This window comes from Exophiala mesophila (assembly GCF_000836275.1).
Source record: "Exophiala mesophila strain CBS 40295 unplaced genomic scaffold supercont1.5, whole genome shotgun sequence".
NCBI lineage: Eukaryota > Fungi > Ascomycota > Eurotiomycetes > Chaetothyriales > Herpotrichiellaceae > Exophiala > Exophiala mesophila.
In genome coordinates this window covers 1,839,022-1,865,604 of record NW_015622508.1, presented here as the reverse complement: position 1 = coordinate 1,865,604, position 26,583 = coordinate 1,839,022, and the positions used below count along the sequence as shown (strand labels likewise).

General features: G+C 49.2%; 9 protein-coding genes across 9 annotated transcripts; 2 read left to right on the top strand and 7 right to left on the bottom strand.

The window, feature by feature from the left end:
• The first annotated feature begins 200 nt into the window (after window positions 1–200).
• PV10_07407 (uncharacterized protein) lies at window positions 201–2,207 on the top strand. The gene has a single exon (XM_016372304.1). It carries the CDS (start codon window positions 239–241, stop codon window positions 1,649–1,651), a length of 1,413 nt encoding a protein of 470 aa, XP_016221636.1. The 5' UTR covers window positions 201–238; the 3' UTR covers window positions 1,652–2,207.
• PV10_07406 (uncharacterized protein) lies at window positions 2,107–3,142 on the bottom strand. Its single transcript, XM_016372303.1, has one exon. The coding sequence runs from the start codon at window positions 2,890–2,892 to the stop codon at window positions 2,524–2,526; it is 369 nt and encodes a 122-aa protein (XP_016221635.1). The 5' UTR covers window positions 2,893–3,142; the 3' UTR covers window positions 2,107–2,523.
• A 217-nt stretch (window positions 3,143–3,359) lies between these two features.
• PV10_07405 (uncharacterized protein) lies at window positions 3,360–5,983 on the bottom strand. The gene is made up of 7 exons (XM_016372302.1): window positions 5,805–5,983; window positions 5,727–5,750; window positions 5,573–5,674; window positions 5,312–5,522; window positions 5,045–5,254; window positions 4,253–4,992; window positions 3,360–4,205 (listed from the first exon to the last, which is right to left on the bottom strand). The coding sequence occupies exons 1-7, from the start codon at window positions 5,829–5,831 to the stop codon at window positions 3,444–3,446; spliced, it is 2,076 nt and encodes a 691-aa protein (XP_016221634.1). The 5' UTR covers window positions 5,832–5,983; the 3' UTR covers window positions 3,360–3,443.
• Window positions 5,984–12,340: 6,357 nt separating this feature from the next.
• PV10_07404 (uncharacterized protein) lies at window positions 12,341–13,855 on the bottom strand (the record flags this gene model as incomplete). The annotated part of the gene is made up of 2 exons (XM_016372301.1): window positions 12,341–13,474; window positions 13,526–13,855. 2 exons carry the CDS (start codon window positions 13,853–13,855, stop codon window positions 12,341–12,343), a joined length of 1,464 nt encoding a protein of 487 aa, XP_016221633.1.
• Window positions 13,856–14,924: 1,069 nt separating this feature from the next.
• Window positions 14,925–15,107, bottom strand: PV10_07403 (uncharacterized protein; the record flags this gene model as incomplete). The annotated part of the gene is made up of 1 exon (XM_016372300.1): window positions 14,925–15,107. One exon carries the CDS (start codon window positions 15,105–15,107, stop codon window positions 14,925–14,927), a length of 183 nt encoding a protein of 60 aa, XP_016221632.1.
• A 3,054-nt stretch (window positions 15,108–18,161) lies between these two features.
• PV10_07402 (uncharacterized protein) lies at window positions 18,162–19,995 on the bottom strand (the record flags this gene model as incomplete). Its single annotated transcript, XM_016372299.1, has 5 exons — window positions 18,162–18,280; window positions 18,337–18,570; window positions 18,660–18,934; window positions 18,986–19,325; window positions 19,389–19,995. 5 exons carry the CDS (start codon window positions 19,993–19,995, stop codon window positions 18,162–18,164), a joined length of 1,575 nt encoding a protein of 524 aa, XP_016221631.1.
• A 1,214-nt stretch (window positions 19,996–21,209) lies between these two features.
• On the bottom strand, window positions 21,210–21,635 carry PV10_07401 (uncharacterized protein; the record flags this gene model as incomplete). Its single annotated transcript, XM_016372298.1, has 1 exon — window positions 21,210–21,635. The coding sequence occupies one exon, from the start codon at window positions 21,633–21,635 to the stop codon at window positions 21,210–21,212; it is 426 nt and encodes a 141-aa protein (XP_016221630.1).
• A 1,026-nt stretch (window positions 21,636–22,661) lies between these two features.
• On the top strand, window positions 22,662–23,621 carry PV10_07400 (uncharacterized protein; the record flags this gene model as incomplete). Its single annotated transcript, XM_016372297.1, has 2 exons — window positions 22,662–22,745; window positions 22,803–23,621. The coding sequence occupies 2 exons, from the start codon at window positions 22,662–22,664 to the stop codon at window positions 23,619–23,621; spliced, it is 903 nt and encodes a 300-aa protein (XP_016221629.1).
• Window positions 23,622–23,996: 375 nt separating this feature from the next.
• Window positions 23,997–25,082, bottom strand: PV10_07399 (uncharacterized protein; the record flags this gene model as incomplete). The annotated part of the gene is made up of 1 exon (XM_016372296.1): window positions 23,997–25,082. The coding sequence occupies one exon, from the start codon at window positions 25,080–25,082 to the stop codon at window positions 23,997–23,999; it is 1,086 nt and encodes a 361-aa protein (XP_016221628.1).
• Between the last annotated feature and the right edge of the window lie 1,501 nt (window positions 25,083–26,583).

The following is a 26,583-nucleotide window of genomic DNA, read 5'->3' as shown; positions in this document are numbered from 1 at the left end:
GGATTATGCTCAGGACCCTTCGTAAATCTCAGCATATCATCATGTCATTTGAGAATGACGGCACCCTGCTGCTGTGATGCTACGGTGGCGCTGGAATCGCCATTATCGCTATCGCCACGTGATCACACCCGCGCTTGACTGCCCAATTTGATGACTCTCGCCAAATTTCTCGTTTCGATTTTGCCCAAAGAATGCCATTTGGGAGAACTGCGTCACGACAGCCCAAGTCGACCTCCGTATGAACGTTGGCCATGTTCTGCGCCAGCAGGCTTTGCTACCACGCACTGTTCCCCTCCTGATACCCTCTCGACTTCTTTCTATCGTCCCTCACATAATGTCAACCCCAGCGCCCCCGTCAGAAGCCCCTCATGTCCCTATTCCCAGCCGAGGAGTCGATTATCGAGGCAAGATTGTACTAGCCCCAATGGTGCGATCTGGTGAACTCCCGTCGCGTCTGCTTGCTTTGAAATATGGTGCAGACCTCGTATGGGGACCCGAAACCGTGGACAGGGCCATGATCGGTACCGAACAGAGAACAAATCCTCGCACAGGGTGTATCGAATGGACTCGCACTCCCACGAATACCCAGTCTTCAAACAAACCAAATGTCGAATCAGTCATCTTTCGAATAGACCCTGCGAGGGAATCTTCCCGCTTAATATACCAGATCGGCACCGCTTCACCAGAGTATGCCGTCCAAGCCGCCAGCCTTGTTGCCCCGTACGTCAGTGGCATCGATGTCAACGCGGGGTGCCCCAAACCATTCTCGACCTCAGGTGGTATGGGTGCTGCGTTGTTGCGCACCCCAGATCTCTTGTGCAGCATTCTGACTGCTCTCATCACCAACGTTGGCGTACCGAACAATATTGGCATCAGCGTCAAAATACGATTACTAGAAACACCTGAATTGACTTCTGCTCTAGTCAATCAACTTTGCAAGACTGGAATAGTTGGCTTGACCATTCACTGCCGGACCACACCCATGCGACCACGAGAACGTGCGATTAGGGAACAACTTAGGATGATTGCAGATATCTGTCACAGCCATGGAGTAGCATGCCTCATGAATGGAGATGTCACATCCCGCGACGAAGGCTTGAGTCTTGCTCAGGAGTATGGCGTTGATGGAGCTATGATTGCAACTGCAGCAGAGGCCAATTCTTCCGTATTTCGAACCAAAGAACAAGGTGGATTGGCACCATGGCAAGATGTTGTCAAGGAATATCTTGAGCTGGCCATGAGTGTGGAGAACAAATGGACCAATACAAAGTTCTTGTTGTCCCAGCTCATGCCGGGCAAGAGCCCGTTGTATTCACCGATCCAAATGTCACGGAGTTATGTTCAGGCTCTGTCGCTCCTTGACATTACCGACGCCGAGATCGTCAAACGAGCCGAAGCGACTGATAGAGCCTTGGGCCTTGATTGTGAGCGCATCACAAAGGCAGATGTCAAGCGACAGAACAAGCAGGCCAGGCGGGAAAACCAAGAAAGAAATATACAGAAGAAGCGAGCCTTGGCCGAGAGCAATGGTCAGACTGAGAGACTGAGAAGCCCGAGTCAGGAAAGGACCAAGAAGCAAAAGGCTCAAATTGCAGCTGAGAATGCAGGCTTCAAGGACGTTGCCAAAGGTGCTTTGGCAGTGGCAGTGTGAGGCATCTTAAAAAAGACCACTTGCTCCACTGGGGTTACACCTGTCATATGTCCCAGAACTTCCAACGACACGTTCAGTCGGAGACACTCGCATCCTCTCCCTGATATCCTGCCTCGGCGTACATCCGCCTGGGCGATGGGTGGAGATGAGGCAGTACACTACCAGCACGCTAAGCTTGACAACACTTGCAAAGCCAATCATCCTCAGGAGTCCCCACTAGCTATTGGTCCGTCTTCAAGGCGATCTTTATATGTTGCCCTGGTTAGAGTTATCTCGCTCGCAACTGTGGTATCAAACCTGCAATTGACGAGTGAGACGTCGATGGCTGATCCGCAGAGTGACCGAACTCGTCTTTACGGTTATGAGGAGGTCACGATGAACCCTATCCAGCCACAGCCACAAGGCTGGATTTGATCCAACTTAGGCTACCCCATGTACAATAATAAAGGATTGAGGAGCAATTTGAGCATATCTGATGAACGAAGCCTGCAACTGTAGCATATTTTCCTTTCTGTTCAAGTGGTAGTGTCCTATTATACAAATTGTGGATATTGAGGGAGTTGACGAGTCAGAAAGACTGTTCTCTGACATGCCCACAAAGGGCTCTGGCGGGATCTCTGTGGCCAGACGTACCTGTTCTTTGGCGGTTTCCAACCTTGTCGCACTTGATTCCCGAGGCGCACGCTGGCAGTCCCTCACAGCCAGGGAGCAATACGTGGAGGACGAAAACCCTGATGTGGCAAGACAAATGTCCGGTCACTGCTCCCCTAGCATAGGACGAGGGCATTCCTTGTAGTCCTTCACCACCTCATCCGCCAAATAAAAGATCAACCCGCGAGCTAGTAAGCTCCACAGGTCATCTGTTCATCCCTTCAGCCCTTCAATTCCTCCTCCCTGGCAATACCTCTGGCATGTCGGTCCAATTCCCACACAATATCCGAGAGCATCACCTTCTCCTTCTTCTGTTTTTCCCCATTACCACTAGCAAGGAGCGCAGCCCTGGCAGCGGCCTTCTGCTCCGCCGTCTCATGCGCCCAGCTATAATTTAGGGTCTTGCCATCTTTGAATACCAATTCGAGTGTCGCCGGTACTGTCGATGATCGCGGTAATTGCTTCGCTGTAACCTTTAATGTCTTATATGCTGACGCCGGCAGCTTCGACAGCACCAAACGAGGGATTTTGGACGACGGTAGGAATGGGTTGAATGTGGCGCTGACGGAGGAAAGATGCATAGTCTTCATGGTGAATAGTTTATTTGTGTCGCCCTTTGGAAAATTAGGAATGTGTCGACCCGTAGGTGTTTGAGTGTAAGAGCTTCGATCTCCGAAAGCAAAGCAGGTGATTGGGTTTTGTACAGGGAGGAAAAGGCCGCGTTCGCGGGCTTATAGGCTTGTCAAGGCTTCACACTAAAGTCTCGACTAGACTGCAGCCGACCTCGACCCGCTACGATCGTATTCCGGACTTTCAGAGGTGGTGTAGAGTCGTGGATTAATTTATGTTGCACTGCGGTGCAAGAAATTGGAGGATGGGGTTATCGACAAGTGTGAGGACTAGATTTACTTCACCGTACTAATTATGGCGAACTATAGGTGCAGCGATGTGAAGCCCCCATGATGATATCCGCAGCGATATAGCAATTCTAGGGTTCCAATCTATGACTCGTTTCTATCTATACTAAAATGCTATGGACCATTATCCAGGATTCTCTGTGCAGTATAAATGCCAAGAGCATGCAAGGACATGCGTCTAGGAAACTTGATATATCCCTTGGGCTACCCGTCCCTTGAAGGCATCACTGGAGCGGCATCTCAAAGTTCTCATCCCACCAACCATAATTCCACAATGATCCTGCAAATTGACGCTCGACAGCTTGTACGTACGTGATTGGCTCGAAAGCAGACTGAGAGGTCATCTCCTGAATATCCAACAAAGGGGACTTGCTCTGGTTGCCCGCGAAATAGGGATTCCAGTTTTGGAAGAATTGCATGCTATCCCAGTCGCTTCCGCCATGACTTAAAGCTCTCTCCTCCATTCCTCCCAGTCCCAAATTTGCCACACCTATTTGTTGCGGCGAGTAGTTCACTCCCCATTGTCTTGCCGGAGAGGTGCTCCGTGCCTTTTGGAAATTCCTTGCAAATTCGTTCAATGATTTGACCGCTTTGGCGATGGGACCATACTCAAATCGGGTGTGGGCAGCCCTGTTCAAGCAAGCTGCAAGACGATCCAACAGACTAATGTCGTTTCGATGGTCATCCGGGCTATCATGGCTCAGGATGTGATAATATAAGGCAAAAAAGGCGCGGAAAGACCAAAATGCAATGCTGTACATGCTCAACCCTTCATGCTGCATCTTAGCACTGACGTCCTCATCAAACCTGACTATTGCATCGAGGAGCTTGCGAGATGCACGAACCGACAGGTCTGAGACTGAGTTGTTTCCTGGCGGTTGTCGAAGCTTATCCATCTGCAGCAGCACGGTAAGCGAGGCGACGAGGCAGTCATTATACATATGACTCTGAATCGGATCATCTATGTGAAGTATCATTTTTTCGGCCTATGGAGTGATTAGCGGAAATATACCAAGTTTTGATTTCGACTCACAAGTCGCCAGTCTGTGACCATGATCATGATCTCGTCACACCATGCATCTACTCGATCATGGAATGCTTGAGACGGCTTTCCATTCTGGCGAGCCGCCTCTTCGAAAAACCCCTTGGCAATGAAAATAACCCGAATCCAGACATAGTATGTCGAGTACGTCTTAGCCAAGGGCCGCTCTGAGGTAGGATCCCCCAAACTGGGGAGATGTATATTCTCCGGTGATGCTTCGGCACTGATACAAGACGGTCTGTCCAAGCATAACTGAAAAAACAGGTCAACAACTACCAGCGTCACCCAGAAACCTTCACGTTGCTTGTTTTGGAATTCCTCACTACAACCCTCCTGGACAGGCGAATCCGGGTGGTCCAGTAGGTGAATGTTCAGTGATTTAACAAACTGGCAAGTTAGACTATGCATCTCCCACGCGAGATCATAATCGAAATTTTGTACAGCCGACCACATACTGAGACAGGCAGCAACAAGGTCCATCGTAGTAGTCCCAGTAGCGGTGTCTTGCCATTCTTCTAGGAAACGCAGACATTGTAGATACGACGCTCGCGCTGTAGTCTGCGTTTCAAATCCACCAACGAGATGTCCGTGGAATAAGAGGTTATAATAGACAAGCCGGACTGCAGGGTCAATCTGTATGTGAGGAGACGAGATGATGCCACCAACTGACTGGATCAAGTCTTGATCAAGAAGAGATGTGAAGAATTCTCCCTTCAGAGATTCAAATGCCACTATATCCGTCAGCGAAGGGCTTCAGTCTCCTCAGATTGACCAAGTACTCACCTTGAATGGCCTTTTGTCCTGCGTCTTTCGAGACCTGATAGGTGGTGCTGTTATTTGTCGGAACTTCGCTCAGAATTCCGAACTCCGATAGTGCTCCGTCAAGCGCAATCATTGCTTGACTCATGTCCGAGGAATCATTTACATAAGTCTGGTCGTTGAGGCGATCAATACTGAATGTTTTTGCAGCGAGGAAGCTGTTGTCGAGCCAGCCTGCACGAAGAGTTAGCCCTAGCAGGGAGCAACAAAGAACCAGGAAATCTAGCAAACCTTGGCTCGTAGAGTTGGACCCAGTGCTCGTCGTGCCATCGATATCACCAGCTGCAACATCTTCCAGGCCTGAGGATATAACTTGAGAGGTTGACGAGTCTTTTCGAACCAAGACTTGAGGAGTGGTAGGGGTAGGGGTAATTGTACTCGTAGTATTTTGTAACACTCCCTCGAGTAGTTTGATCCGCTCATCGAGCGAGAGCATCATACCCTGATCTCTATGAGAATGTGAGCACACTATTGGGTTTTAAACTTCCTTACTTGCCTGCCCTTTCGAACCACGCGAGGTTTTCGTACAGATGGAACGCATTGTACATTTGCGAGAGCACAGCGATCGCATGGATCGCTTCTATTGCACCGGAGCTGCAAGGAGGGTTTAGTTGAGCACCGTGCAAGAGAGTTCGAGAGCCCTTGCCTTCTTGTCTTTGCATCTGATGCACTAAATGATAACATTAGCTGAATAAAAGACAGATAGACGGCCGGTGAGTATTACTGCTAATCGCAAGGTATTTGAACTCATGGGGAGCAATCATTGAAGTATGGCACACCTTGATCGGAATTCGACTCTGTAGACTCACAGTCTGCAAGATTGATTTGTGCCATCATGACATGGGAAACTCGAATTTATGGAGGTTATTCTATGATGCTGTGGACTCGTTAGCACTCACTCCCTTGAAGGTCGTTGACAATGGCCCTCAAGCCTGATGACTCAGGATTTACCGCGCTTATCGTTCGCGACATGATTGGTCAATGGAGATCCACAACCCACTTCGCATATGAAATACCTAGCCTCAGGTGGTAACTGATGGTTGTAATTGTGGCATGTTGGCCTTATATACGATACATCGTACCAAACTAGGTATTGCTATATGCCATCCCAAGCTGATTCAGCGGCATCGCAGTAGCTTTGCAGGCACACGCAGCATCGCAAATCACAACTCTGTCCATTCTCTTCAAGGGGCCATACATTCCTTCTTCCCAGGCAGCGCCATGGAACATCTGTTTCTGGTCAAGGCTGGCAAAGCGGATGCTGGTGGGCGTTCTTTGTCCGTCTTGGCTGTATCGGGTAACAGCGTCTCAGATTGATGCCAAACCTTCTCATGCCACCTTCGTAGGTGCCAAATAGAACTGCGCATCTGCCCACGGTCCGCCTGAATACAACCTCCATGCGTGTCCTTCTGAGATCTCTAAGGGTCCTAACGCCATTCCTCTTGTTTCCTGAATTCTCACCCTGTACGTCCAGGACCGCTAGGTCTTCCAGTCTTTCAATTAGCCCTGATACATGTCACTGGGCGTCAAAGACACCGCTGATCCTTTCGCTGTTTCAAACTTTTTTGGTTTCACCGGTCCTTGTGGTAGTCATTTCCGATAGGTCTGTGCTGGGGCTTTCGTTATCCTTCGGCGCTGCCTTAGTCATTGTCAGGCTTGAGCTTCTCTCCTCATTCTTGCCTTTTTTGCCCTTGGGGACCCTCATGAGCCAGTACAGAAACACTGCCCCTGCTGCATTGAAGACGATGAAGGAAAACAATATCCCCAGATTGCGCCATCGATGCTCATACTGAACTCCAATGACGGACAGGAAGGCATCCGTGTTTGTGATGGGGCAGAATTGACAAACCCCTGTCGAGGTCGGATCCGAGAGCTGACCGCCAGCCCCACTCATGTAGGCTTCCATATATTCTGCACATGTTCTGTTTGCAGGGGCCTCGAAGGTCAACCACTCGTTATCCGCGCAGCTCGCAGGAGCCCTTGACAAGCCAGCGCCAAGAAGACCCTCGGTCAAGTATGTGAATGGGTTGCAGCGGTACATGAAGATCCAGAAACTTCGGAGGGTATCGGGAAAAGCAATGATACCGCAGAAAAGTAGCGTAAGAAACCCCAGAAGGTTACCAAGATTAGCCGCGGTCTCTCCTGAGGTGATACCCGCAATCATGAGATCCGAAAAGGTGCTGACATGCATCATGTATGCAATGACAAAGAGGAAGGCCAGGGTTGCTCTCGAGTCCGTGGTATTGGTGACAGATGTATTATTGTAAAGGCCGATGGGGAACCACCAGCACAGAAACATCACTGTCCCCACAAGCTAGACGGTTGATTTCTTAGCCACTCACAACACGGCGCCAGAAGAATAGCCAGCTTACCACATTCCAAGGGATTTCAACCACAATGTTCGCCACCATAAAAGCTTTCCACGAGTATGTCTTGGATGGTCGCTCGCGGATCTCGTACAAGGATCGCGATATAACAAAGAATGGGATAGTTTGCTCCACCGAGGACATGAACGTGGTAAGGAGTGCAAAAATACCAAACAGCTGGCTCCGAAGACCCTGCTGGGTTCGATTGGCCTGGAAGAAAGTGAACCCGATGAAGATCATCTGTCGTTTTTAGCAAGATTCATAGAGAATAGCACAAACACTCACTGATCCAATTCCTAAAAATGCTTTCGAATAGATATAGGAAGGCGAGCGCCAGTACTGCTGGAAAATTCGCTTCGTAACGATAATGATCTGCTGGACCAGGGACGCAGCAAATTCAGTCTTAGCCTCCTGCTCCTGTTGCAGAGATTGGCCGACAGCTGCTGTCCTTTTGCCCTCCGAAAGTAGGCGGTCGAGCTCTCGGTCGACCTGTTGTTTCTCAGGGCTGTCACGCCAAATTTGAGGCCAGTCAATATCGCCTGTTGAGCCTGTAGTCGTTCTAATGACAGTCAGCATCCATTCCGCGGGATTGGTGTCTTTCGGACATGGCGCTGCACCATTCCTGGTGAAGTATTCGATTAGAGTTCGAGACTGCTGGCCAATTTCACCGAAGTAGACTGTTCGGCCACCGCGTGCCAGTAGCAATAGTCTATCGAATCGTTCGAACAATAAGGCTGACGGCTGGTGAATCGTGCAAAGAATCGCTTGCCCATGGTTAACAAGCTTCCTCATAAGCTCGCAGATTGACCACGAGGTCTGGCTGTCTAGACCTGAGGTTGGCTCATCGAGGAAAAGGAGAAGCTGAGGCTTTGCAGCAAGTTCTACACCAATTGTTAGTCTCTTGCGTTGTTCGACATTCAGCCCTTCTCCTATCTCTCCTATCACTGCATCGGCGTACTCGCGCATCTCGAGTAGATTAATAACTTCTTCCACATAGTCGAGTTTCTCTTGTTTTGTGGTAGATGCAGGCTGTCGAAGAAGTGCGCTAAAGGTTAGGGCTTCTCGGACGGTGGCAGTGCTGAGATGAAGGTCCTGTTGTTGAACATAGCCAGTCTTTCTCTGGAAACTCTCATCTCGAGGCATACCGTCTACGAGCATGTCACCACTAATGACACCCATTGTGATACGCGATGCCAGGGTATCAAGAAGTGTCGTCTTGCCAGCCCCTGAGACACCCTATGCAGATAGTTAGTATGACTCCACTGAATTCTGAATGTACTTGCCATGAGTGCGGTCAATGTGCCTGGTTGAATCCAGCCGTCAACATGATCAAGAATTCGACGGGTTTCACTTTTGATTTGAACATCGTAGCAAACATTCCTCCAGTGGAACACAGATGTCTGTTGACCAACTCTCCGCGGGGCGACCTCGGTATTCTCAACTTTAGAGCGCGTTGTCGAGACTCTACGCGCCTCGATGTCTTCTTGACGCTTGCCAGTGAGGCTCATAGGTAGTTGTCCTCGTGGGAAAACAAGTACCTCGCCTTTGCTCTTGGCTGATGCTACCACTTCACTGGTCCACAAGGCGCATACTGTGAAGAAGACCAGGAATGCTATCAGAATACCGAAATTGCGCCACTTATGATCAGGTGCATAACCAAAAGCTTCCATCAAGTGGCGCGTGCCACTGACAATATTGGAACCGGGCTCCGCCCCAACAACAGTGCAGCTCCGATATGCCAACGATTCGTTCTCGTAGTCTCGTCCAGATGGTACCAATGACATACAGGGATAATTTCTTCCCACAAGCTCGTTGATGAACAAGCTTTCAAATGCCCAGGCTAATGGAGAGAGATAGTTGATCCAGCGGGACCAGCCGAGCATCGCGCTCACTGGGATGGAGTATCCGGTGTAGAGAATTGCGGCGAGAATAATAACGGCCGTAGGAGCTAGTGCCTGGGAAGCAGTTTTTGTAGCAGAGCCGATGAATCGGAACAGCATTGACTAGAAGGTATCAGTGAGGCCTCTATCATTGGCAAATTACACTTACCATTGTCAAGGTGACGAAGAAGGAAACCAGTAGAAAGAAGAAGAAAGGGCCAGGCGCTCGGTTTAGATTCGTCATGAAATAGAGGGTGATATTGATGATAATCGCGTTGATGATCTTATATGGCAGATCGACGATCATTGCAGCCAATGCTTCTGCACTTGGATGATACAAAGCATAACGATTATGTTTTTCCACAATAGGTCTCTTGGTATAGAGAGTAAGAATCTCCAAGACGCTGGCAATCGAGTTCAAGACTAAAGCGTTAAAGATTACCATTCCTCTGCGAAACAAGCTCTCTGCCGTCATCGGTAAATCGTAGAACACGCTGCCAACAATGAGGAACTCTGTGAAATTTGCTCCCAGTTGGACAAGCGTGATTGTTGGATCTCCTTTGAGTAGTTTAAATCCTCTCCACAGACATATCTGTACTTGCTGGAAGTACGATAGTGTGTATGGCGAACCGGACCGCTGAATTGAAGCTTGTTCAGACTGTCTAGCACTGGTGAAGTCTTTGAGGTTCTGACTGTGGAAAGCGTGTGACTTTGCATATTCTGAGATCTCGTTGAAAATGATACTTCGATCTTCACTTTGAACCCAGGCTTCTGCGAACTCTTCAGGCGTTCGTGGCGCTGTTTTCTCGCAGCCAGGTCGAACAATCCGTTCGGATGAGCTCGTCATGGACGTCAAAAAATCTGGCGTGGTTTGGCTGTCGGGGCAAATAAAGCCCAGGTCTTCAAAATAAGATTTGGCCTTAGTGGCTTTGCCAAAATAGATCTGTCGTCCTTCATAGAGAAGAATGACCTTATCAAAAAGGTCATATGCAGCCTGTGGTGCTTGATATATGGCCACCGCGGAGGCAGTCCCAAAGACATCGGAGCATAGTCTCAAAGCTCTGCAAAACTCGACAGCATTGGCGCTATCAAGGCCCCTAGTACTGTTATCCCAGCACTGAAGCGGAGCGTCACTGAGGACTGCTTCGGCAATGGAGACTCTCTTCCTTTCGCCGCCGCTCACGCCTCTGATATACTGGTATGGTCAGCATAGGATTAGCAGAGCTCCTAGGTAACTTACGTTGTCACCAACACGAGTGTTCCTCGTGTGACTAATGCTAAAAGCTGCCATTACCACATCTGCCAAGTGGTTCGCATACTCATCGCGGGACATGCCACCAGGGCGATGCTTAGGAGACCGTGCAAAAGCAGCAAAACGTAATGTGTCGCCAACGCTAAGCATGGGAAGGTGAGAATCGTCCTCCGCGGTGTAGGTTGCTTCGCCTCGGAATCGAGTCTTCATCTCCTCCGAAGTGATTCCTTGGTAGTTCAAGTAGCTTTCGTCGTCTATGAACAGACCGTGGGTTTCACCAGCCAGTACCTTTAGGAAGGTGCTACATCCAGATCCTGGAGGTCCCAGTACGCACAGCATCTCGCCTGAGTGGACCAAGCCTTCAAAGTTTTGCAGGATTTGGATCTTGGTACCTTTCCGGCCAAGTAAGCGAGTCATAGCAGGGACCATATCCAGAAAGACATTTCCGACCGTTTTTTGAAAGTCTGTGACAGAACCAAAGCCGTGGGCACTGAGGTATCGAAAGGCCACGCCCAAAGTTTTGACTGGTACTTCGTTTCCCTGCCAATGAAGGGCATAGAATGTTCGTATCCATGCTTGAGGATTGAATCCGGTGCCATTGGGATCGAGAGGTCCATTCGGAGTTGCTTTGAAAGGATTCTGCGGGAGGTTTGATGTGACTGCCGATATTCGGCTGGCAACGGAATTGATTTCTCTGAGTCGCTCATCTTCATCAATTATTTCATCCGAGTCGTCTTCGTGTCTCAAGCGTCCCGCTGGCGTGGTGGGTTCGTATGTCGTGCCTGTAATCTGGCTGTCGACTGCCGCTGGCCGAAGAATACTGAACGGCATGATGTCTACTGTTCGAATGACCTGGGTTGTAGTGTGATCTAGAAGCTTGCTAGTTATGAGACGATATTATAGTCTTACATTTGGTCCTAACCACCTAGCTCCCTGCCATGTTATCACTCATCGGTGGAGTAGCCATCGCGGACTCTGCGCGGATGTCTCGGCCGTACGTACACCGAGTCCTTCGTTCACAAAGTCGATCCAATCGCACGCCGAGCGAGGTTGAATCTTCGGTCTCAAAGACGAGGAATTTGCGAAGTGCCTTGGGTTCTCCATCTCATGAACTTCCATGGTGGACTATTCACCAAAGCCCGGTGGCACATCCTCTCCCAGATCGACCCCGTTTTCCTTCTAGGACCGTCCGAGACGCTTGAGTGAGTAAGATTCGAGCTGTACAGTCCACAGTATCGGACAGAAATTTGTCATATCACCAGTTTTCACATCTACGGCCGAAATGTCTTGTCTAAGGATGCGATTGTTCCGAAACTACAGTACAGATCCCTGGTTGAACCTTGTCTGAGAACAAATAGCTTGGCCCGTGCGGAAGATTCGCACAACCCGAAAGTCCGGTACAACGTCATGTAGGATAGTGGAAGGTCGTACTGTCCATAATCTGAATGGGGTCCGAGGATTACGTCGAGCCTATAACCTGAATTGACGACATGGCCCAACCAGCTCACAAACCCAATCACAGGGTTTGGGATGAGCATGGCTTCCGATCAAGCTGGGGGACCTCATGAGAAGACGCGGACCAAAAACAGGCGACAGACGCCGACAGCCTCGCAAATATGACATGAGATTAGACTAAGCAGCATCATATGATTAGCATGGCAGGCTATCAAGTGACAACTACCCAGTCCAACTTTTGAGGATCAATTCCCCTCAGAATTGCTGATGCATTGAATGGATCCAATGCCTGGCTGAGACATTATTTCTAAAGTCGTGCCTTGGTAATCAGTGCCTCGATCACTTCCTGCGCGCCTCGTTCTCCGGCAGACACAGCGCCGTCCATATAGCCTTTCCAGATGAAAGCGGTCTCTGTGCCGACAAAATGCAGGTTCTGGAAAGGCGTCCTCAAGGAATCTCCGAGACGTTGCCAAGTTCCGGGACCAGGGACAGGACAAGGGGCGCCTAGACTCCAAATCTCAGGCATCCAATTAGTTTCGCGAGCATCAAGATATGTGCGAACAAATCGGGCTCCTTTTTCACCGACCATACGGGTAAGCGAGTCGAGAATAGTATCCCTGCGCTGGGTCGGTGAGAGTTTGGACCATTGCCGACAAATTTCCCCGACAACGAAGCAGGTGATGGAGTATTGTTTGTCTTGCTCAAACGAAGTATCACGGCTGAAGCAGACGGGGCCATTCAGATCTGTGAAGATGCCACTCAGGCCCAAAGTTCTCCACCATGGCTCAGAGTATATCAGCGAGACTTTCGCATAGTCTCCGTTGAAAGTTGAATTGACATATTCGGCTTTGTCGGCGGGTAATGACGGGCTGAACGATATGGATCTGTACAATGGAGTTGGCACTGATAAAATCACCTTTTTAGCTCGAAACTTGCGATCGCCATAAGTGGTGACGAGGACAAAGCCATCGTCTTGCTGTTCGATAGATCGCACTGGGCTGTTCAGGCGCAGCGAACCTGGTGCTAGTTCTTGAGCGAGTCTTATTGATATTGTTTGATTCCCTGTAGTAAGGACGCTAGTCAGTAAAAAGTCCTGAGGAGTGATGTATGATTGTAGCGCACCTTGACGAACTCGTCGATACTGCGCGCCATGAGGGCCGTCGCTCCCCAAACTCTCGAGCCCCAGTCCACTTTTGATATAATCGAACCAGTATAGTGTACTAATCTCATCGGGCTCAACGCCTAGCACAGCGGCGACGAAGGATCGAAAAAAGGCCCATCCTTCAGTTCCCCTCTTCAAACCTTGCTTTTCAAGCCATTCAGATAGTGGCATATCCTCGAAGTTTGCATTCCCTTGCTTGATATTGTAGAGATCAACCCTAGATGATTGCGCTGATAGCTCTTGCATGATATTGACAATGGAGCCATCCTTGTCCAGTGCCTGTTGGATCGTCAGTAGGCAGATACTCAGGACTAAGTAATGCTTCAATACCTCAAGAAAGCTGGCGCCCGTTGGGCTAGTATGGATAACCCCAGAATTGTCGGAGAGAATGTCAATGCCTTGAGAGTACTGAGTCACAGTATCGAGACCGAATTTTTGGACTAGGTTGTAGATGCGAGGCTGTGTGTGCTCATTGATCCAAGCAGCCCCTGACTCAGTTGAACTGCCACCGGATAGGACAGGCTTAGAGTATGTTTTGCCACCAACCCTATCGCGAGCTTCCAAGACAATGCAAGAGATGTTCTTCTCTGTCAGTTTCGCAGCAGCTACAAGGCCACTCAGTCCAGCACCGACCACCACAACGTCTGCGGTATGAGTCATGGTGTCTCCGGATTTCGTGAAGCGATCCGTTCTTTTGCAAAGATGGGTATCCTTAAATGCAGACGGATGTCGGCCGGGGATACACTCGAGAAGAGCTAAAGGGGTGAATGGGTTTTATACTGTAGAATTGGACAGGTAATACAATCGGATATATATTGAAAGAATAGCGGAAATTCATTCAATACTATCGAGCTTTTGTCGGTATAGTCCTCGGATCAGTGTGAGACAAAGGTCCGCACTGTCGTACAGAAGGACATCATTCAAAACAAGTTCTTCTCGAATGCTCCACAGCCGTTGGCACAACCCTTTTTTGCATTGAACACTAATGCCTTCGTCGTCTAGACCTCTACAGTACGCAGGCCCGCCATCACACATGCTAAATATTCAGGCCTCCTAGCGTGCGGGGTGGTCTGATTCACTCCGATCGCGCGTGGAGATAAGAGCGCGCTTAGAGATTGGGTTTGTTGGTGGGCCTGAAGCGGTGATGGGTTTGGGGGCTGCGAAACTGACCACCTGATGGAGGATGATCGAGACTTCGTTTAGTGATTTCGCTGTAAGCATTGCCTTCCTTGGGGTTTAGATTGCGGAGGCCACCTCAGCCTGATCGTATTTGCCGTCAGTGTTGCATAGTGCACGCCCCTTGATCTCAGACGCGAACCCGAATCTTGGGAGTCATGCAGATCCAATCATCGTTGGTTTTACAACATGAGTGAGCTTTCTCGAGTAAGATGAATGAGATTTTGAGTACAACCCTGTCATGGTGGACGAGCATGGACTTTCAGCCAAGGTCTACGGAGTAGATACCCTTCCCTCACGCTCCCGCTGAACAAAAATGTCACAGTTGTTCTTGGCCACCTTATGAAGACCATTGACTTAACAGGCTTTCGGGCGACGCTATCTAAATCTTACCTAACTTCTGCCACAATTCCTACCAGCCCCGACAGCGAGGGTTTCAGCGAATCCCGACGCACAATATCATCTGTCCCTTCAATAAGCTCAGAAAAGTCCCGATTGGTATTCATGAATCTGCCTTGCATGAATGTGGCCTCAGCAGTAGTGGGCCAGTTGATTACCGACCTGCAAGACCGAGAGTGTCTTTTGCAAAAGGCCGTAGGTCGTCAGTAATCATATCTGTCTCAATCATCCCGGGGTGTACGCTTGTGATCTGGACTTCGGGGTTCTCAGCTGCAGTATAAGCAGTAAGGCGCGAGTCCACAAGCTTGGTTATGCTATACGCAGAAGACCCAGGCATGACTGCAAGACCTGCGGAAGAGGATATTGCGGACCAGGCCAATTCCCTTACTTGCTCCAGTGATCAATATCACTCAGCCATGCTGAGATAACTGTGGCCAGCGAGGATCTACTGCTGGATAAGTGTAGCGATATACCACTTTGGTAAAAGCATTGTGTTTGGCAATGCCGTGAGGTGGTGACGAGCGCATGATTTCCTGCGTATGGACGCAAACCAAGTCTCCATGCAGGTCGCTCTTGCTGGGCGGACTCTACTCGTAGAAATAGGAGGAGTTGAATGTGGTTTGTATACTCTTATTCTACGGCTGAGGCCCAGCTCCTCCATCCATGCCAAACAGCAGGCATCCTGGTCGGGCCTTTCGCCCTTCCGGTCACCCGGCAGAGGATCTTTCAAGGTAGTCTCAGTAAGGGCTCTAGATACAAGGCATGAAGTAAGCCTGCTGTCTGTATTGGTAGTTGGAGACCAGTTCGGGATTTCATCAGCTCCATTCATTGATTCACAGGTATCACTTTAGCGTAAGAAAGTCCAATCGCCGTGCCTAGCTCGACGGGTTATCGGGTGGGCCGAGATGTTGCAAGGGCCCTTGGACCCAGTGATAGGTGAGGGGTTGGAGGGGGCGTCGGGGCTACCGTCGACCATCTTCAAGAACTGCTTGTTTCTCACTCGGTCATCGTCCAGATAAGTTGTGTCTTTCGGCCGTACAAATGTAATTACGAAGCTCGCTCTCACACCTCTTCTTACTACGTCTCCAATATTACGCCGAATAATGCATTCTCTTGCTTAAACAAGTCCTCCTCAAGTCTTTCTGTGTCCGTCACTTAACCTAGCATCCACATTAAGCGCCCTCTCCCCACAATCTCATGAATCCACCAACTAGTTAGCGCGGGGGACTCCTTCCACCGAGCTTCTCAATCTTACCCAGGAACCCAACATCACATTGACACGATCATTCCGCTGTGGAACTAGACCATATTGCCTTGTCCCTTGGAACCAGCTTGATCCATTGCCGACCATGTGTGCTGAAAGCGCCATCGCGCCGCCTGTACACAAAGTCCATGTCCGCCGCCCCCGGCTCGGGCGGACCAGAACCGGCTGTCTAACATGTAGACACCGCCGAAAGAAGTGTGATGAACGTCGTCCAATCTGCGTTGGATGTACCAGGAACAAACTGACGTGCTCGTGGCCAACCCGCCCCGTCCAACGGAACACATCTTCCACTGCCGGCGCAAAACGTCCTGTGCAAGGTAGGGACCCTGCTGAATCCAATTCGCCAGAGATCCCAATCAGCGATGTAGTGAGAGAACTGGCGGTACCCCATTTGAGTCCAGATCAAATTCCGTCTATTCCCGAAAGCAGCGAAACCTGCGACTTGGTTTGCCGCGGGAATGATGCATTTGAATATGTACCCTCATTACAATTCTTCCTCAACAGTGACCGCGGCTCATTCTATCAACCGTTGTCGCCACTTCTCCTACGACACTACATTGAAAAAACATCGACTCTCCTCGTGGTCAAGACACCACAAACGAACCCTTTCATCAATCACCTGCTCCCACTGGCCTACTTTGACGATCTGATCATGCACGCAGTGCTGGCTCTGAGTGGCCAACATTTACTCAGTGATGTGGGTGAAAGCTTGGAGGTTCAAAGAACCACGTTGTATCATTACGGCCTTGCTCTACGACACGTCCGCGAGGCAACAAAAGACGTGCCAGCGCTGTCCGCTCTTTCAGCAGAAAAGATCCTGCACCTGTTGCTCGTCATGTTGATTCTTTCCAACGTTGAAGTACGTCTTCTTCCTGATTTACTATACTGTTCACTGATGTATTTCAAGGCTTTCTCAGGAAATCGTAGTGGTGCGATGTTCCTCCATTTACGTGCCAGTCGACAGCTAATTCTCCACCTGCTTGGCGGTCCAATCGAGATGGATCGCCTTGAGATCCGACGGTCCATGGGGTTTGCCCTGGAGATGTATAGCTTTTTAAACTTGGTGGCAAACGTGACGCCCTACGGGGCTCTACAGGACCGGACCTTACCATTTGATTCCTTTTTGTTGTCACTCTCACATTTGGAAGATTATGAAACTTTTGGGATCTTCCTTGGCTGCGGTTATGCTCTTTTCGAAATGATCCCTCGTATCGCACTCTTCTCGCGTGAGCGACTACGCGAAGAGGAAAACCAAGAGGGCTGCTCTCAAGGGTCCATGTCTACCTATCAAACACTCTTATCCGACATTGAGAATTGGAAGTCGTCACCTCCAAACCGCGAAATGAAAGAGTGGCATATGGAACACCGGATTGCCGGAGAGATGTACAGACATACTCTTTTCATCTATCTGAAAGCCTCTATGTGTGGAACCTGCGTCGACAACCCCAAAACAATCTGTGAGATCCAGAAGCACGTCGACATTGTTCTTCAGTTGCGAAGGTATTTCCCCATGACTCCGTACGCCACAATTATGTTGTGGCCATTTGTCATCACCGGCTCCTGTTTGATACAGCAAGACCAACGCCAGGAGCTAATCAACACTTTGACCTGTTCCGAATTCCGCATGGGCCACCTGTTTCAAGCATGTGAGCTTCTTGAGCACCTCTGGGCTGATGAGGATAGGCGGTCTTTTGGGCCATATGGTCTGTATCTGATGATGAAAAAGCACAATCTCAACCTCAGCATGGCTTAGCAAAACGAGTCCAGCTTTCTGGCCTTCCTGCTGACCTCACTTGCCAAAAAGAGCATAAGCTGTAAGGCTACCACATGATCGGAACACTCTTTCACGAGCCATGTTCCAGCCTCATCATAGTAATCAAAAGTTCATGGAACTAGCTGAGAGCAACCAGACTAAGCTGAGCCATCATTCACCATTAAATGTAATAGAAGGATTTTGTTGGCACCAACAATGCTTCGCGTGCACTGGTCACTGCTGTCTTGAAATTACGATGACTATGGGTGCTGACTGTCAACGACATGATCGAAAGACGCCATTCAACGTGTCAACATCAACACGGCCACCAAATATTGGCTCTGTGGCCCTCCCAGTCTGATTTGTGTCTTCTATCAATCTTCAACCGGTCTGCGGAAGTCCAATCGCGGGCCCTCGTAATTCTTTCGCGCATGGAAGAACCAGTTTCCAACACCGACAAGGAATATCACAGCAAGCACCACACTGCAGTAGTCTATGCCAAATAATTAGTACACATTTGATCACTTCATTGAATTCGGAGTTTCTTACTCATGTTGGCACCGGTTACAGGTAGTTCCGTTGGTAGGCAGAAGAAAACTGTCATTAGAGCGACATATATCAGTCCTGCAATGTTGACAAAGTATCCAAGCCAGTTGGGCAGGCGGAAACTCCTGTTTTCAGGCAGGAACTCTGTCGACCGCTTCCTCCAAAGCACGAGGATGGAGGGGCACCCCACGGACAGCAGGGTGGTAATTTCCGCAGTGTTGATGAAACTGTTGAATGCTGTAATTGCATCCAGCCCAAGTTAGTATCGATTTGGCAGAATATCCTGTTCTCAAATAAGGTCGAAGCGGGCAGGAGTCCTTTCTTACCGGTTGAAGAGGCCAGATACAAGAGCCCGATAAGGCCAATGCACACATGATCCAGGAGCAAGGAATAAACAGGCACTTGCCACCTGGTATTCATTCTGGACAGGAACGTCGGAAATATGAGTCCGTTGTCGCGTGCAAATGACCACGTGAGCCGCGAGGATGTTTGATTGATTGCATGGAGAGTAATTAAACCGAGAATCGTCAAACAGGTCATGAAGACAATGATAGCAGCAACGGAACCAGTGGCCTGTTCCCAAAGTGCGTAGATGGGAAATCTGCACATGTCAGTAATTCCGAGTACATCAAGGCTACAACACGACACTCACCCGGTCGGAGAGTTCAAAACCAATTCAAGATCAGTCAAGCAGTACGACATGCTGATGGCAAATAGGAAGGCTGTAACACCTCCTACGCCAACAGTCGCTATCAAAGCTTTTGGGACGACTTTTTCAGGCTCAAGACACTCTTCTGCCATGTGTAGGGCGCCGTCGAGGCCAAGAAGCATAAATTGGGGCGTTGTGAGGCCGATGAAGAAGGAGACTCCGTCAGGCCAACTTGCAGCGCTATTGACGAAACTCGTCCAAACGTCAGAGGAGCTAGCATGCTCTTTGGCTACCGCAGGACAACAGATGGTTATGACAATGAATGCGGAAAGTGAGAGGGCAACTAAATGTGTAGCAGTCAGCATTAGTGTTCGAAACTCGACCAGACTTGAGTCAGGGGACATACAGCCAAAGTCGTACAGAAGAGGGTTTCTCTTCGATAGAAACAGATTGTGGAGGAAAGAATAGACGTTGATGGCCTGGTACAAGAGAAATTCTTGCCAGTGAGTGGGAGAAAAATCAGGGTGCCAGCGCAGTACGATGGTCACGATACCGTGGCTGACCGCGATCGTAACCGCCGATGAAATAGCAATCCAAGCTGCAACACCCGTGAAGCCGCAGGTGTAGGAGAACGCTCTGGCATAAGCCTTCGGAGACAAGATGGAAACGAAATGATACTGGCCACCTGCCGTGGGATAGACACTGGCTAGTTCTGCCAGGGATAGGGCAATGCACATGTTGAAGAATACCACCACCAGCAAGCCATATAGGAGAGAGACGGTGCCTCCGGCAGCAATGGCGAAAGCGATACTGGCTGCAATGCCCACCCAGCTAGCGCAGATATTGAATCCGAGTGCGAGGATGCTCAACATATTGAAATTTCTTTTGACGTGAGATTCCTCCAGGCCCAGAGCAGCCAGAGATGGGACCTCCAGTAAACCATTGTCGCGTGTTGTCTGGACCGATATCACTTCTTCAGGTGTCAAGGGCTTTTTCCCCAATTCGGAGTCCATCATGGCTTCTGACAGAATATACAAGGGTCTGTTGAATGTTTGTTGCAGTGCTTGACTTTGCTGCGGGAGAAGGGTCTTGCAGTTGTAGAAGACCTATCGTCTCGACAACTGTTCGATGTCTATCATATATACTGGGAGGACCTGACCTGCATTTGATATACGCACCCCGCGTTAGGGGCGACTTTATCATATCTGCTATAGCCGGATGTCCTTGTTAGTCCTTGGTAGATTAAACGTGCATTTGCGCGCCTCTAGGCCACTTCCAGATAAAGAAAGGACCGGTATCCTCGCAGACGGGTTCATCATCAAAGTCTCGGACCCGGCGAACCAATCCTGTAACAGCCGTACTTGTGAAGTATGACCAACAATGGGCCAAGAGCGCGCTTAGAGATACTTTCATCCCGGCCAAAGGATAACAGGAAAGGGAAAGTATCTTGATTCGCCCACTGGGATCAACGCGGGGTAGCCAGAATCAAGAACACGCTCGAGGCCCGAGGGCAAGGTGGCAAACCCTAATCTACCCTACCAGGACATGCCTAGAAATATAGGCTTCCGCCAACATTACCTCCTCGTATAAAAGTATCGGCGTGGTTGACAGGAGGTCATCATTACTCATAATTGAATACCTTCTAAGGGTGGCCTAAAACTAATACGAACCCAGGGACGGGAGGTAGTACTCGTTCTCGCGTGGTTTGATGTCTTGACTGGGGCATCTCTAGCATCAAGCGGTTAAGTCGAAAGGGCGGCTAACTGCTGCACCGAACCGCGCTTGCTAGAAACTCCCCTTTCTGAAGTAAGCAGATAACATTCGTTGTGGATGCTAAGAGCGGCAGAAAGATGGACAAACGAACCGTGGAATCTATCTCCGCGAGGAGATATTTCGGATTATGATCAGGTCTAAGATCTAATCTCTAAGCCATCACTTGAGCCACAGCAACGGCATCGTTGGCTTAGATTCAATAATCTCTTCAAACCTTCATGGCATGCCCCCTGATGGGAGTGAAGTACAGGACCAACTATCGTACATGGCATCTAGCTTCCGGCTCTAGTCTTATCATGATGGAACAGTATCTCTAACGTCGTGCAATACTCTAATCTCTCGTTTCGCTGTCCATTAACCATGATATGTAACCGGTGCTTGATGGAGCACGCGCTATCCCATTTTCCTATCACACACTGTGTTCTGCTTTTGTCTCCAACGACAGATATCCGTCTCACAGTCGAGGACCACCCGGAGCCGCTGCCACCACGAGAATCTCGAGCTTGCAGCCGGGGATGGCGAGCTCAGTAACAGGAATGACTGCCTGAGGTGGTTTATGAACCTCGATACCAGATATGGTCAAAAACTCTTTGATCAATTCAAATACAACGGTGTTGGAAGAATAATCGACCACGAAGCCGGTGATCATAGTGATGTCCTTGACGGAGGCGCCTGCTTCAGCCAATATGATTTTGATGTTGGAAAAGATGAGTCGAGCTTGTGCTTCGAATGTTGATGGAATTTGACCGTTCTGATCGATCGCAACCTGGCCAGCTGTATGGATTATTCGTTTTGGTGAATCGGTGACGCTCGCATGCGAATAGTTGTGCCCCGTGGGGTCGAACAACGTGGGTGGATTCACGAAGGTAATCTTGGACATTTTGGTGGTTGCAAGTGTGGACGACTGCTGAATTGCACGATCAAAACCTATCAAGAGAGAGAGAGCAAGACGCAAAAAGATCGAAACTCTTGCAACGATGACTTTTTATTATAGTGCCTGTTCACATAGTGGCATCCATAGGGCAACTATTGCGCCGACGCCAAGGTGCAACTCGATGGGCTCCTCGGGGCACATCAAACGCGTCAAGGGTGGTAGCGCCATCAAGCTCAAAATTCACGCCCAATCCTACAAAACAGGACAGAAAAGCGTGTGTAAAATGCTTGTTGGCCTCGAGCTGCAGTTGTCTCGTCCCATGCTCGGAGGCACTAAGTAGGGCAGTCGTCGAAGTCCCTTGCAACGCGATCCCCAAATTTCACGCCAATCTCTAAGCGCGCTTATCCTTCTCCAGATCAGTTTAGTGAATTTGGCTACGATCTCGCCTCGTAAGAATGAGTCTCGATGATTCGGACATGCAGCAAGCAACCTGAAATTTCGAAGCCCGACGGTTGACGTAATCAAAGCATGAGCCAAGGTAGAGGTCAATCGAATGGATTATTTCTAACACATCAAAAATCAATACTGGCCTATTCAAAACACCCTACTCTTACATAAATCAATGAGATGTAGCCCCTTGAGTTACTTCATCTTCAAGGGCCGGACTTACGGCATGAAGGTCTGAGAGCCTTAAGTGGCGCTTGGAAATTCGGATCCAAAGAAAATCCGTGGCCTGAATTTTGGTCACGGCCGTAGGCAAATGTCCGAAACCCGATCCTCATCGCAGGAGAGCCCGAACACGCACGTAGCACTCCTCTCCTCCTATGAATCACCCTCCAAAGCAGCTGACGGAAACTTGAGTTGCACCGATTGATATAGGAGACAAAAGAGATGTGAGAGGATGGAAGCAATGACGTCTTTGTGCCATGGAATTCATATAGACTAATTGTTCTCCTTGCACGATTTCCGTTATCCATATGTCATTGTATCAAATCCTTTTTGATTTGAGCAAGTCTAGCTAATCTAAACACCATGTTCAAATCCGTGTTGCCTAGCACCACAAAGCGACCACCAGCGCAGCGTAATTGGCCTGGGGAATGGGCGACGCTGTCTGCCGTAAGTTGACACCAGTCACGCAATGAAGTCAACTTGTTAATGACATTTATGGGCCAGGTTCTATCTGATCATTATAACTTCACCCTATGGCTCCTCGTTGGGGGCTCAATACAAGCGATACTTGGACTTGTCTTCCAGAGCGCTTACACCTGTCTTCCGGTGCTATTCTTCCTCTTATTCCAATGCCTCAAGACATTTGCAATCAATATGGGAATCTTGCGCAATCCATATCTTGAAGGAGTCACTTTTGATCGAACGGCGCCCCAAATTCCTGACGAAGATGGGAATTTCCATTCCGATGCCGGTGCGGAAAATATAACCGTATTTCTATTGGGGTTCAAGATTAACCATCCTCTGGGAATTCTTGCACCTCATATTCAGACGATCAATGATGCAAATATTCGGATGTGGAAAGAGCTTGAAGAAACATCACCAGACTCAGGCTACTATGGAGGCTCAGAATGGACTTGTCGAGATCCACGGGGCGCGGTTGAAGTTCTCACGATCTCTTACTGGCGGTCGACGGAGGACGTTCACCGATTTGCATATGGACCAGTCCATCGAAAGATTTGGGATTACTGGAATTCTCACCACAAGGAACTGAGTCACCTCGGAATCAGTCACGAGATGTACGAAGTTCCCAAACATAAATGGGAAGGAGTTTATCTGAATTTTCAACCTACCCTCCTCGGTGCGACTTCATACCTCAAGAAGGGCGACAAGTTCATTGGAGGTAATGTTGACGATAAGTGGATATCGTCGCTGCTGGATGCCAGCAAGGGAAAGCTCCGAACAAGCGCAGGAAGACTAGGGCGAGACCCTACAGAGTTGTATGAAACCTTCAACGACACGCCCAAGGTATATAAAGACGAGTAATCACGATACTAGGTCGAGCCATCTTCTTCCAAGAAGCTCAATTTCTGCGTCCTTCCCAAGGATCAACAGCGATGATGTTAGGATGTCGTGGAAGAAAGAAGGGAAGTCCGGAGAAGACGGTTCGTTGAACAACAGTTTCACAGCATGAGAAGAGTATAATGTATGGAACCAGGCTAAGCGTAAATTTTCGGATATGATAGACTGGGCATCGAGCATTTCAAGGGGTTGTTACAAGGATTGTGGGGAGACAAGATCGTAAATTTTGCACCATAGAGCTTAAAATATCTTTTAAAATATCTTTTTCTTCATCTGGATTCATCGCTTGAGCCGGTTTGCATAGATATATGTGTGTAGATAAACATCAGCTTTCGAAGTTCAACCGAGGCTCAAGCATATGTTGTGTTTTCGAGCCACAGTCGTTATCCCATAAGGCCCAAAGATTGACCTTCCGTAGCCTTCATCGCTCCACAATAGATTTAGGAGCTTCCCGGTCATGGTGGTGGCATACATCTCAGCAGGGCTTTGATAGAGCACAAATCGCAGGTGGGCACGATGTTCCTCTTTCCGGGCGCATGATCCCACGATGAGGGTGGGCCACATCATCAACGTCCGTGATTTTGATCTAAGGTCCAGCTTTTCTGAGAAGGAGATGAACTCAGCGACTAGAGAGTCAATCTGGGCAAGCAATGACTCCGATGGCATGCCAGGGCCATACATTGCCGCACGAAGGAAGATAAGAATCGCGCACTGGAATAAAAGACCTGCATTGACTTCGACTGGGAGCTCGGCATGGGTCGAAAGCAAGCTGTCGGACGTATCAGAGTCCATGTGCACCTTCCATTCCAGGACTCGATCTTCCAACATGGTGAAGTCGCTGATGATCTCAGAATCAAGATGCCTTGGAGAGGTTTCGGCCGGCTTTTGCGCAAAGGTCTGAATCAAGGGGATCATCTCGAATAGTTGGAAAATGTGACCCGAGCGCCCAAACATGATTCCTTGGATGTTTGATTGCGGAAGTTGGCGACCAATTGAAGATGCAAGCGACCGGGTCGAGAGATCGGGCCCAGTGATTGCTGTTGATGGCAGACCAACATTGTCCGATACGATAGAAAAATATACAAACTGCTCCAACAACACCAGCCACAGCCTCTCATTAATCACGCGCCCAACCCGCCATGCCAACGGCAAAATCGCAGTGAAAGCTCGCAGATGGGTCAAAAGTGCTCCTCTCATATCCCCACCGATTGCCTCCAAATGGCATAGAATAATCAACAAGGCACATAACGGGAATGCTCGGTCAAGGCATCCTTCTGAAACCCGAGTTATTTCATACTTGGCCGCTCTTAGGCAGATGGCGTAGTGTGACCGAGCTAAAACGTCAGCAGAGCTTAGTTTGAAGGAGAGATGTGTGCCGCTCAAGGCGAGCACCCCGTGTAGTAATGGAACTTCATTGTATGCCATAGGTAGGAGTTCATATTGGAATGGGTTCCTAGCATGGTTGAATGCAAAGAGTCGCGTGGAGGTATTCTCAATGTAGTGTTGAAGTAGGTGCTGATCTTGAGGTGTAGGATGTGTGAGACCAAATGCCCTCGGGAGTAGGAGAGATTGGCCGAAAGGCCTGTCCACTCTTGTATGTGCGTTAAAAGTTACCGGTGATATTGTAGGTGGTATGCTTGATATAACTTCTCGCACAGGAGTTTGATGACTAAAATTGTTTCCCCGGCTATTCTCTACTGATGGGCGTGTTGTACCTGTGAGCTCGGGGCTGATTATCATATGATTCCCCAGACCTCGATCCTGGGGCCATGCGCAGACAAGATGGTTTCTTGTACATCCAACGCAAGTTGGTCGATGTTCATCGCACTTCTTTCGACGTTTTCGACATGTGAGACAGCCTGTCTTTACTCTCCGGCGTTTTGCTTGTATATTTGACGACACAGAACCGACTTGAAGGCGATGGGCATGCTCCATTCAGAGCCAGTTGAATGAGAAAGAGGTCCGGTGCTTGGGATGCAACACGCTCATTCGATGGGCCAAATGTCTTGCCTGCCAAGTGACGCGGGCTTGGTAATGGAACTTTGGCGTTGCTGGATTCAAGCTGGTGACCAATGAAATTGAAAGAGGACTTGTCTATTTGCGTAGGTATTTCGAAGGTCATGAGTTTGCGCGTGACATTTTTACTGACGATCGGTCGGTGTTATCATCCCGGCTAACAGATGGCAAGGAGGACATTTATTTGTGACAGGTAGTTGACTGCGACCATTCATGATTCAAATTCTGCAAACATGAATCGAATACGTCGCATTTATTGCCGTTACGGACTTATCAAGGTGCAGTCACAAAGTGGCGAGGCTCCAACACCAGGGGTAAGTACTAGGTAATCGGCCGTAGCGCTTGGAGGAAACGCATACATAACTAGGTACATACCTATGTACTTGGAGAGCTTTCACGTCCCCTTTCACGCCAATGCTTGGCTTCTCACTGCCCAGACAATTTATGTTAGCTTTCAGTCAGCAATCGGAAGTACCCTCCACTACTTGAATTCTCTACGCAGAACTCGTGGTGTGGAGAAGGATATTCGCGTGTTTGGCGGGGAGAGACACATCTGGCTGTCAGCAGCGCTGGGCTCACTTGGAGCGACTCGATATGCTCCAGAAAGGCTGAAGGGCTGTACCGAGTATGAATGAGCTGGATGAGAGACTCTCATTGGCTTGAGTGACTACTGTTGAACCGTCTCTCTATGAACTGAATTATTTGTGCGCTATCTGTGCTCTCCCCATTCTGATGATGGCTATCAAACTGAAGGAGTAGTTCATTTGTGCCGGATGTATACGCTAGGACAAAAACTCGCCTAGTAGCGGACGGATGATTAATTGTCCCTGGACAGGGCATTCCTACAGTCATTGCCATTGGAAAGGCCCCATGACGACAATGTCTGGTCTTTTCATAGAATCTAGGCTGC

Bases quoted from the DNA above. Each gene is read 5' to 3' on its own strand.
- PV10_07406 (XM_016372303.1), bottom strand. From the start codon at position 2,892: ATGAAGACTATGCATCTTTCCTCCGTCAGCGCCACATTCAACCCATTC.
- PV10_07407 (XM_016372304.1), top strand. From the start codon at position 239: ATGAACGTTGGCCATGTTCTGCGCCAGCAGGCTTTGCTACCACGCACT.
- PV10_07405 (XM_016372302.1), bottom strand. From the start codon at position 5,831: ATGAGTTCAAATACCTTGCGATTAGCA. The intron at 5,751-5,804 runs GTAATACTCACC...GTTATCATTTAG, and splicing joins CAAATACCTTGCGATTAGCA to TGCATCAGATGCAAAGACAA. The intron at 5,523-5,572 runs GTAAGGAAGTTT...CATAGAGATCAG, and splicing joins TGGTTCGAAAGGGCAGGCAA to GGTATGATGCTCTCGCTCGA.